We start from the raw sequence: 12,215 nt of genomic DNA on the forward strand, positions 1-12,215 counted from the left end.
TAGACAATTACCTAAAAGAAAAAGGATAAGAGAAAACATTGTTTTCTATATCTTACAAGTACATAAGTAATACTCCCTGGTTATTTATTCAACAAACATGAGACACTGAGAGTAGACAGAGATAAAGCATATCCTTGACCTTGAGGAACTCTCAACCCATATCACCTTTTATGCTAGAAGTCAGACAACTATGGTCAATGGGCCAAATCTGGCCCAGTGCCTGTTTCTGAAAAATGAAGTTTTATTAGAATATAGTCATATGCAATTTGTTTACATATTATCTATGTTTTTGTGCTAAAACCGCAATGCTGAGTAGTGGCAAAAAAGCTGCACCTATGGCCTGCAAAGCCTAAAATATTATTACCTGGACCTTTACAGAAAAAGCTCACCTTATAAAGCAGATTGAAGCCTAGAGAGAATATTATTTCCTCAGGGAGGTAACATTGTCTCAGGGGGCTGGGCAGGTTTCATAAAGACAGCAATACTTGGGGCACCTGGGGGGCTCAGTCGGTTAAGCGTCCGACTTCGACTCAGGTCACGATATCGCGGCCGGTGAGTTAGAGCCCCATGTCGGGCTCTGGGCTGATGACTCGGAGCCTGGAGCCTGCTTCCAATTCTGTCTCCCTCTCTCTCTGCCCCTCCCCCGTTCATGCTCTGTCTCTGTCTCTGTCTCAAAAATAAATAAACGTTAAAAAAAAAAAAAAGACAGTAATACTTAAGAATAAGTAAAAGCTCACCAAGAACAGGAAAAGAAGAAATATCACACACAAAGGCAAGGATGAGAGAACACTGTAATTTAAGAAAACAGCAATGCATATAGTCCATCTAGTATCTAGGAATTTGGGGATGTGGCAAGTGAAGAATGGCAGAGAATACTTTCATTGGTTTTCCCTGCCTATGCTGCCAAGGTCATGCATGCAGGAAGTAAAATCTACAATTTTAATGCATATTTTAAGAAAAATATAACTGGAAAACACAATTAGGCTGGTAAAATAGATTAAAATTATCTTGTTGGGAGTTTAAATTTGATACTACTCTCAATGGAAGGTTATCATTTTTCAAAAAAAGTTAAGATATTAAGGCTTATGAATGAGTTGTTTTTTGAAATTAGATTTATTGTTTTCCTTTTTATATTATTCTCACTGATTTGTATTCTGATATTATCTTCTGAGTGAGAGAACAAATACTGAGATTACACTCTTTACGCAAATGCAGAGACTACATATAATCTTGAGCAGACGTTATGTTGCACATTTGAGCTGTTGCCATGCATCTCATCATCTCTCAGAGAAGGGGAAAAAGGCTGAGCAATTTAGCTGTAGGAAATAGGACACACAGGAAGTGGTTAAGTAAGGGCTTAGCATGATCCAGTATGAATTTTAGAAAGCCTAACTCCAATGACAAAAAGGGAAGATGGACTGAAGTATGACAGATACATACAACAGGGAGAACCATCAAGAAGCCAGTGACCTGGCGATAAAAAAGACAAAGTTTAAGGCAAAGTACCAACAAAGGAAATGGATTCAATATGTATAAAGAAGAGACTGACTTAGCTGATGAGACAGAGGTAGAAGACTGTAAAGTTTAGTCTGTGGCTTGGAAAACTGTGAATGCAGCTGTTAAAGGAATTAATTCATAAAGCAGTGAAAGAAGAAACCTTGGGGGAAAGAAATTATACTATTTTAGATATTTCCTGCAATATTATTTTAGATAGGTTGATTTGAGGAGACTTCACATATCCAAGTGTATCTGTTCACTTAGCAACTGAAAATACAGTGCTGAACCTTTGAAAAGAGGTCTGTTCAGAAGACATGAGATTTGGAAGTGTTGGTGGTTGGGAAATCATAGGAATGGATGAAATTTCTTCAGGGGTGGGTTTATGTGTAAAGAGAACTAAATAAAGCACGGAAAACAAGGAGAAAAATCCCATACTTAACAGGCAGAGTAAGAACAGCCAGCACAGAAGCAGGAAAATAAAAGTGATGTTGCAGAGGTCAAGTGCATAGTTTCAAGAACAGTTTATCATACAGAATAAAGAGTCAAGTTGTTAAGATATATGCATACATTACCTACAAAATAAAAAGCCGTGAGCTACTAGTGATTAAGAGTAAAGGCTCTGAATTCATAGGGACCTGGGCTAAATCCCAGTTTAGCTATCTTGAGTAAGATAAACTTGCCACACTTCAGTTTTCAATCTGTAATGTATGTAATAGTACTTACCTTTGTCACAAGACTGTGGTAAGGAATAAATGAGATAATGTAAAGTTATTAGAACAGAGCCTGCACACATAGGAAGTAATCAGATGTTGGCAGCTATTATAAAAATATTTTTTACCAGGAAAGGATACAGCTGATCATTGTAAACTATTGCCTGAATTGAGGCAACTTTGTTGCTGAAGCCAAAAGGCCAACAAATATTAAATATAAAGGATACAAAACATGATCATACCTTTATATAAAACCACAGCACATTTTGGAGCACATGGGTGGCTCAGTGGGTTAAACATCTAACTGTTGATTTCAGCTCAGGTCATAATCTCATGGTTTGATTCATGAGTCTTAGCCCTGCATCAGACTCTATGGTGAGAGTGCAGAGCCTGCCTGGGATTCTCTCTCTCTGCCTCTCTGCCCCTCCCCTGCTTGTGCATGCACTCTCTCTCACTGTCTCTCAAAATAAATAAATACACTTTAAAAAATAGTTTAAAAAAAACCTATTGTACATCTTAACTGGAACCACTGTGCGGAAATATATGGCAAGATAAAAACGGTAATTAAAATATAACACAACAAAACATAACTGGATCTTCAGTTTGAGAAAGAAACTAACACTAAAAGTACATACAAAAAAGATTTCCAGTACTGCCCAAGAATTGACCAGCAGGTGGAGCCCTCTGGAATGTGTTGGTGGGCAAAACTTCCTACAGTGAAAAAGGGTGACTCATTAAGATGTCTAAATTTTATTCCTTAAAGATATTTTAGGGGCGCCTGGGTGGCGCAGTCGGTTAAGCGTCCGACTTCAGCCAGGTCACGATCTCGCGGTCTGTGAGTTCGAGCCCCGCGTCAGGCTCTGGGCTGATGGCTCAGAGCCTGGAGCCTGTTTCCGATTCTGTGTCTTCCTCTCTCTCTGCCCCTCCCCCGTTCATGCTCTGTCTCTCTCTGTCCCAAAGATAAATAAACGTTGAAAAAAAAAAAAAAGATATTTTACTCCCTCTGCTTTAATCACCAAATAATTTTATTAGTAGCAATATTTATGACATATCTTAACATTGATATTAATATTTTGACTAGTTGACAGATATCTTAGAACATAAAATACTAGAATTCCCTAATATTTTATAAACAAAATCGGTGGTATTCTGGTTTTGAAACTGGGTAATGAATACTGAATGATTGGACTTTGAGATACCCTTGGGGAATCTATGAGGCTAAGGCCCTAGGTCATAAAGCATCCTTGTGATGTCCAGCTTAAAACAGTCTAAGAAAGCCCAGTTTTTTCCTACCTATGACAACTACAGTGACAAATATAAATTAAATCAAGTTTTTGTGATCACTCTCTAAATTTTTCATCTTCAAATGAACTATTAGTTAATTATCTAAACCTATACCAAAAAGAAAATCAGAATTACCAGGGGATTAAAAAAAAGCAACTAAAACGAGAGGCAAAGTGCAACTTTATTCTCTAAACAACAATTAGCTACATCCACTTGTCTCTGCATGCTTACTAGAAGCTTCTAAAACAATGTGAAAATTAATGTAAAACAATAAGTTATCAGTATATTCAAATAAGGGAACTGTCTTGTCCAAATCTACGTTTATGGATTGATAGAAAAAGTATTGATATCACCATTATATGGTTTTAGATGACAGTGTCCACACCCACAGAAGTTCATTCCTTCAATAGGACTTGCTTGTTCAAGGAGTTTTGCCCATAACAGAGGAAAACAGATCAAACCATTATGTTTTTATGGCATATCAACCAACAATTAACACACTGATTTCACTGATTTCCCCCAGCCCCTTCCCTATGCTGCCAAGCTTAGGTGCTTGGGGAGTAAAATCTACAATTTTAATGCTACACTCTAAGGAAAACATAATTAGTTTGTAAAATCATAATGAAAGATCAAAACAAAAACTCCAGACACCACAGTGTAGTCCAAAATCAAATACAAATGATTTCTGCTTACCCAATTAGATCATAAGACCCTATTTCTACAATTAGACTTTAACACACCACAACACAAATACAAACAGAGTATTAACAAAGCCAGAGATTTTGTGGCTTCCAGTCCTTACTCAAACCTAGTTAAGCATATTTAACTATATTGGTGCACTTGCACACAAAAATTAGGAGTAAATTACAGGATTATGTCTGACATGATAAAAACAGCTGTCATGTTCCCCTTTGACAGTAATAGCCCTTAAGTCAGGGAAACCAAGATACTAAACTAGGCACAAAATCTTTAGATCCTAACCTTTCCATTCAGACTACTTAGTGCACAACCTTGGCTACTATGTATCAGTGAGGTGATGCAATGAACACAAAGAATATGCACCTGACGAACCAATGAGTGAATCATATATAAATAAGATCTCCATCGCCAAAAGATCCAAATTATAAATCATGTGGCTTCCCGTTCGTGTATTCAGAACACCCTATTACCTAATAATGTTGGTTCAATGAGACAGAGACTGAAAATTTAGCAATCTGTTCCATAAAGTGCAAAAAGTCTTATTCCTTACATAAAGGGTCTTGGTTAATATTTTCTATTCTAAGTTTGAATTTCTGGGAAACATTTAACAACAACAAAGCCAACTTCAAAGGAGTTTGTTCTAATTTTTTTCCAACATCGTAAGAAATAAAAACACAAAAATGGAATAATGAAATTCTAGTATTCCATGGATGGTGTGAGTAGAAAAACCTATGCATATGCCAGTTTTAATCAAGAGACGTGAGGTTCAGAAGGACTGTGATTTCCTCAGTATTCCAGAGTTCATAGGTAGCAATCAGGGTGTAGCATTCCTCTGGAAATAACCAAAGAATTAATACGGAAAAGCCACACACTGCTCCTCTTGTTATCAGTACCAAGAATCCGAATGCCTATTGGGAACCCAGCAATTCGGCAAGTCTTTGTACATGTCAAAGAGTTACTCAATGTCTGGAACCTTATTTTACTACCTACAGCATCCAAATGACTTCTACTAACAATCCCTCTGAGATATCAACTTTCTGGAGCCAGATTCTCAGCGGCTCTGTCACAGCCAAAGGGAGGATCAAATACAGAGCTATTACCCTTGGCATCAGCCCAAACTCAACGTAGGGTGTGTCCGGGTTGTTGTGAAGCCTGTTCTACTGCCCATTCGTAGAGAGTACCCCATAGCTTCCCAGAGAAGACGCCTACCACCACTCCTTCCCCGCGTGACATCGCGCCCGGAGGGAGTCTTGCTGAAGGCGGCAAGAGCGACACCCGCCCCCTTCTCTAGCTTCTTCCCTGGGGGACACCTCTCGACCAGGGCCTCCACTACGACAGCCCGCTCGACGCCGGGCTGAGGGGCTCCCGGCCTACTTCAAGACATAGGGGGAGGGAGGAAACGGAGACAGTGAAGGGGGTTCCCCGCAAGGGGCAGAATGGGAGGAGCCAGTGGGAGCTCGGCCCTTCCCCCAGCGGGCTTACCCTCCACCGCCTCCTACACGATGCAGCCGCCCCGCTTCCTTGCGGAGGAGCCCGAAGCACTGCGTCCAGCAGCAGTTCCCCATCGCATGCCGCCCAGGCGCCGCCGCTCCTCCTCCTCCCGCTCAAAGCCCACACTCAGGCCCGGCAGCCGCATCCGCGCGGCACGAGCCGAATGAGGCTTCGGGGACCAAGGGCGGGCCGGCCGGCGCGCAACGGCGTGAGAGACTGGGACAGGCGCTCGGAACAAAGGCAGCGGTTACTCCAGCAGCCACCGAGTCGCTGCCGCTCGAGGGAAGAGTGCCGGGCTGCGCGATCTGGACTCCCTCGCTGTCCGCATGGCCCCTCGCTCGCCTCAGGACCTCAGCCTAGCACAAGTGACCGCCTCCAGCCGCTGAAGGAAGCCAGTCCCCGCGAGTCGCGCACCCAGACCCCGCCCTCCCGAGCACCCAGGCCAGCGCCTCGCATCCGACGCTGCCACACCCCCGCCCTCTCCCGGGCCCCAATAGGGTGCCCTCCCTCTGCGGCCCCGCCTCCTCCGGCCACCGGTTCTTACGTCACTTCCACAAGCTCCCGCGTCCGCAGCCTCTGCCTTGGAGATAGTTCAATTCCTGGGTGTGGATATTTGTTTTGTTGGACCTTGACCTAACTAGAAGTCTCCTTTTCTCCTTGCGTTTCCCGCGTCTGGGTCCCGAGCGTCTCCGCGCGTCGCAACCGTCAAGGCTCAGCCTTTGAACTTTGTACCAAAGCCTTGTGAGCGGCTTACCTAGAGCCCAAGGCCAGAAGTCATCGGGTATGAGAAGGGGCACTTCTCTGTGTGTTGTGTGCTTAGGTTTAGTTAATATTGCACCATAAGTGGCAAATAGAGTCAGGGGACTGAGTGAAATAGTTTTGAATGCACCAGGAATTTTTTTCTTTTCTGGTCTCTAGTTTGCGTTTCTATCTCCGTACTGTCAGTATTGTAGAGAAACTTTTTAATGGTGCCCTACCGGCCTCTTTTTGTTTTGTTTAAAATCAGAATTTCAGATCGTTTCAGAGAGGTGGTAGTGGTCCAGAGGAAATCAGTTCGAGGGCTATGGTTTTTCAGGGACATCAATCCACGCCTTGCCACTCCAAGCGTGCTGCTGGGTTCTGTAGTAGATGCGAAGAGATAGCTACTCTGACTCGACTTGGTCTGCATTCTCAAGTGTTCCTGTACAACTTGGTTTTTGATTTGGGCCTTAAAATCGCATCTGAGGCGTGGGTTAGTAAACTCCCAGTCCATTGCATAAAGTGCTTTTTTAAAACTATGTCTATTTTTAGCCTGTTGTAATTTAATCTAGGAAAATTGTTACGTTTTGGAAAATTGTTACTAATGAAAAAATCGTTTCTGAGCTATTCGTTTTCTTGTTTCCTGAAATCTGGACCGACCTAGGTTTCAGTTTTAGAAGTGCCTCTTAAATAATTTTGACCTTATTTGGGTCTTGGTCGTTTTTGGTAACCAAGTGCATAAAGGATGTGTTTGGCTTATTAGTTTGCAATCAGTGAATATTGGTGGAATGACTGAATGACTTATTGAATAGCAACCATACTTTCTATCCCTCTTTCAGTCCCCACAATCAAGCAAATTTATTAGTGAAATAATCTTTAAAATTCAACTATAAATGTTTAAAGAAAGCTATGGACTACTACTCAGCAACAAAAAGGAACATACTATTGACACACACATATTAAGTGAATCTGCAGAAGATTATTCTGAATTGAAATGCCAGTATCAAAAGCTTACATATTGTATAATTCTAGAAATGACAAAATTAAAGAAACAGAGAACAGATTGCATGGTTGCCAGGGATCAGGGAGTAGAGAATGGATTCTTGTGGTGAGGGAAAACCTGTATCTTGGTTGTGTCAATGTGAGTATCCTGTTTGTGATATTGTGTTATAGTTTTGCAGGATATTACCATTGAGGAAAACTGGGTAAAGGATACATGTAGTGATTTCTCTATATTATTTTTTTACAACTGCATGTGACACCACAATTAATGCAACTATAGACATTTTATAAACCTCTATTAAAAGTAGATCTGGACTCAGTTAAGAATATGAACGATCCTCAGAGTCAGTGCAAATGATTAAAACATTAAAAAATGGGCTTCACTAATCTAAAAAAATACAAATTAAAACACAAAGGAAAGTCACTGTTCACTTGTCAGGTTGACAAAAATTTCCTAATAAAAATGTTCAGTTTTTGAAAGGGTACAGTGAAGTAGTATTGTCCTGAATGGGGGACAGTGAAATTCATTCTGAAAAATCATTTGGAAATATTTGTCAAGAGCCAGAAAGAAAGTAAATGCTCAACAATTGAAGGATGGTTAAATTTGCTGGTATGGTCTTATTCCATAACCATGTGAAATACTTTTTGAAAAAGCTTTAATAGCATGGCAAAATGCTGCTGATGTATGAAAAAAATCAGGATAGAAAACTATATATATAGTGTGTTCCAAATCATATTTAAAACAAAACACATATGTTTTCAAATACATATATACATTCTTTCTTACATATATTCCTAGGGGAAAATAAAAATTGGTAAATAACAATGTTAGCAAGATTGTGGATTTGGGAGATTTTTTTCCTTGTATTTTTTTCAGTTTTTTTAAATGATAATTTGAAACATCTGTAATTGGAGAAAAAAATTTTTTTAATCTGGCCTATCAGCAGGAAGGATGAATTAATAGGCAATTTGGTTAAGTTTGATAACAAATGCAGACATTTAGAAAGTGATGAGGATTTTAATGTAGGTGGATTCCAATAAAATGAGTTGAGCACAAGTCTTGTTGTGTTTCTGCCGTGGCACAATATTGCATCTCCAAACCTGCATTTGAGAATGGTTATGGAATCAATAAAGACAATAGTCAAGTATATTCTGGTAGGATTTTTATGCTTAATTATCACAGCTAGAGAAATCATTTAAATGGCAGTTTGCCCAGCAGACTAGTCAATGTACCAGTAAGAGACACACAAATTATCTACAGTGATGGCCACTTAATATCAGCTTGCTAGAGACGCCATCTACGCACCTTCCCGCTAGCAGGACTTTTCTCCTTTCTGATCCCTTGCAAAGTTCCTTTCTCTCTAGTGGTTTATTCGGAAGTCAAAGGAAGAAGTTTTTCTCATGGAAACTGCAGTCGATCAGGATACAATCTGTACCTCTAGTTGTCGTCTGGATTGTGAAGTTTCAAATATGAATCTCTTTGCTCAGAATTCCTCTATTGGCTATTAATTGCTTTTTGCTTTTTTGAGATCAGCTGCTACAATCATGTTTCTCTGGGGGTTAGGGGAGCATTCTGTGCTCTCTGTTACCATAGTGGTCCAAACATGGACATAAATCCATTCTTTCAATTCACTGGAACAGAGTTTAGATTACCAAAATTTACACAGGATACCAGATAAGATGGCTATAAAATGTAGATAATGAGACACTTAAGTTTACCTCATGGGTTTGTTGTCAGTATAAATTATTTAAGCGTTTAAAAAAATATTTATTTTGAGAGAGAGAGAGCACAAGTGGTAGGGGGCAGGCAGAGAGGGAGAGGGAAACAGAGAATCCCAGGCAGGCTCCATGCTGCCAGCACATACCTAACACGGAGCTTGATCTCGAGAACTGTGAGATCATGACCTGAGCTGAAATCAAGAATCAGACACGTTAAGTGACTTAGCCACCCAGGTGCCCCTAAGTGATTAAGCATTTAATCGAGTGCTTAGTAGAATATTAAAAGCAAGTGCTTAGTATAATGTTAAGAGCTTAGTATATATAATATGATTACACTATACTTTTTGCAATGTACATTATATGCCATACTATAATACCCTAAATATAATATAAATATTAGCTGTTATTGTTATACAGATTGAAGGAGATTTTCTTCAACAAGTTTTTCCTTTGTATCTATATCCCTGGCATCTTGTGAAAAACACTAGGGTTTTCAAAATTCTGCCTCTTAGACCTGCACTTAAATGTACTTCACACCATTGCTTGAAGTAAGGCTCCAGGATATTGTGGCCTACATAGAGGAATGTGTTTTCCATCTCCTAGGCCTTTCTGTCCCATGATCTGCATCTTTTCAGGATGACTGAAAATAAGGCCATTCACTGGCTTATGGGGAGAACTTACTCCCTACCAATTAGGAGTATTTGCCTTAGGTACATAAATAGAACGGTCTCATAATACAATAATCTGGTATCATTATGGGTCCTAAAGTCCTATATGTTCGATTTTAAATAATAATATGTGAAAGAATAGTCCAGTCCAGGTTTAACTTGATCCAGCATTGCCTAGTTCTTTTGTACATTATTTCTGTACATTATGAAGTGAAAATGTAGGTGTACTAAATCTGGTTACAGCTCCTTAGTGCTCAATAATGGCTCAACAAAGAGCATATTTCCATAATGGTAAGTAACACTTTGTAGGCACATCACAGCTTAATTTCATACTTAAAAAACAAACATTCCTATAAAAAAACAGTCCAAGTGAACCAACTCTGCCTATAATACAAACAACCTTTGCATTGTTATGCAGAGTGAATTAGCTCCTTAAAAATCACTGCTCTCAAATGTTTTTATTTCTGTAATGGTCTTTTACTTTACATTTGTATAACTAAATTGAACATTTAAGTGATTTTCCAAGAATGAAGGTGTGCAAGGGTACACTTGAAGATAAAAGGGAAAGTCAAGGGGAAATTACTTAACTTATGGCTCAATCACCAGTGTCCCATTCCTTCTGACTTTTGGATGTGTGATGAGCTTCATTAGTTGGTCAGTGTCACTGACTACAGTATACACCAAGTAATTTGCTTCCTTTTTTGCTCACCCTACATTTACATTTCACAAAGAGAGGAACTAATAAGAACGGTTATATAATTAATATGGAGTGTTTCCAATTGGCAGAATTTGTTTCAGATCTCTCTTGCCTGGTCAGAAACTGAACTAGTAACTTGAACAGGGAACATGAGAAATTATTAAACAGATAAATGGTGGTTAATGCTAGAAGGAAACCAAGTTCTAACAGATGTAGGTACTGCTGGGAGCAGCCATCACCCCTGGGACTGAGGGAAAATGAACAGAAGAGGAATTTAGCCATTTAGAGGACAGCCCTACAAAGTGCACATTCAGACCTCGGAGAAGACTGTGGATGCCATAGAAACCTGCCCTGCTCCTCTGGTAATGGAGAAGCTAGATGGAAGTTGTCTGCCTGTGAGTGAACCCACCTCTATGGACTGGGGGGCACTTACCACTGGAGTAGGAGGGCTGTGCCACTGTGGTAACCACTGCCAGGACTCCTTCCTGCTGATCCACTTGCCATTACATAGAGAACAAAATAGCAAAAAAAGAATTAAGTTGCCTTTTTGAGTCTTGCACTGTCTCCTCAGCACCCTTATTGGAAGATCTCAACATAGAACCTGCCAACAAAAGAGAAAGGTATTCTGCTGAGTCCAGTTCTACCATCAGAAAGTAGGGCTAGGAAGGGCAGGAGGTAAAAAGCAAGTTTGTTGATATTGATGAAAGCTGGGTTAGGAAAAAAAAATGGCTCTTTTTCTATTAAGAAATTGGGATTTACAGTAACTTCAGTCTTGGAACCCCAGGCTAAGAAATTAACATAAAAAGTAGTTTTGAGGCATTGATACTCTTGATATTTCTTGCAAAGCAAAAACATTCACTAGGGGAAGGAGAAAGACATACATGCTTTCCATCTAAGTTTCACAGGATTTCCATAGATATAAAACCACATTGAAAATGAGCTTGCAATCACAAATTACAAATGAACTACTATGGCACAAAGCAGACACATGGAATAGCAGAGAAAAACAAAACCATGAATTTAATACACTATAAAAAGCAATCATGCTATAAGCATGTTAAAATTTTTATTTTAATGTTTATTCATTTTTGAGAGAAAGAAGTGCAAGCAGGGAAGGGGCTGAGAGAGAGGGAGACACAGAATCTGAAGCAGGCTCCAGGCTCTGAGCTATCAGCACAGAGTCCGAAGCGGGGCTCAAACCCACAAACTGTCAGATCATGACCTGAGCCCAAGTCGACGCTTAACTGACTGAGTCACCTAGGCACCCCTAGCATGTTTAAAATAGTTAATGTCATAAAAAAGAAAACAAGGAAATATGAAAGGATGGTTGATTAAAACAACTAATTGAAATGAAAAATAAAGACATTGAAATTAAACATGAATGAAGAGATTTCTGCTTCTAGTTAAAATATAGGACACGAAAGGCATGTGGTAACAAAGACTTCAACAAAATTAAACTCATTTTTTTATGAAGTCAGCAAGGAACAATAAATAGAAGAAAGCCTAGATGAACTAATTTTCAGAGAAATGAGATGTTCATACATGAACAAAAAACTTCAGCAGCTTCCTACTTGGGAGTAGATACCTGGGCTAAATATGGACAGTTGAAGAATTGGTCCAGCAAAGATGGTAATGAGGAGAAACCAACCAAGGTTTAGGCAGCAGTGTGGGTTTGTGAGAGATACCAGAATCTGGAAGAAATCTGACGCA

At 39.7% G+C, this 12,215-nt stretch overlaps 1 protein-coding gene across 2 annotated transcripts in view; it reads right to left on the minus strand.

The window, feature by feature from the left end:
• AP1AR (adaptor related protein complex 1 associated regulatory protein) overlaps positions 1-5,779 on the minus strand; it is a 40,483-nt gene extending 34,704 nt beyond the window's left edge. For both annotated transcript variants that reach the window (XM_040475905.1, XM_040475896.1), the window contains exon 1: positions 5,673-5,779. In XM_040475905.1, the coding sequence (XP_040331839.1) occupies positions 5,673-5,755 (83 nt within the window). In that variant the 5' untranslated portion in view covers positions 5,756-5,779. The remainder of the gene's footprint in view (positions 1-5,672) is intronic.
• Positions 5,780-12,215: the final 6,436 nt, after the last annotated feature.

This window comes from Herpailurus yagouaroundi, unplaced genomic scaffold (assembly GCF_014898765.1).
Source record: "Herpailurus yagouaroundi ecotype Mexico unplaced genomic scaffold, PumYag 28, whole genome shotgun sequence".
Taxonomy (NCBI): domain Eukaryota; kingdom Metazoa; phylum Chordata; class Mammalia; order Carnivora; family Felidae; genus Herpailurus; species Herpailurus yagouaroundi.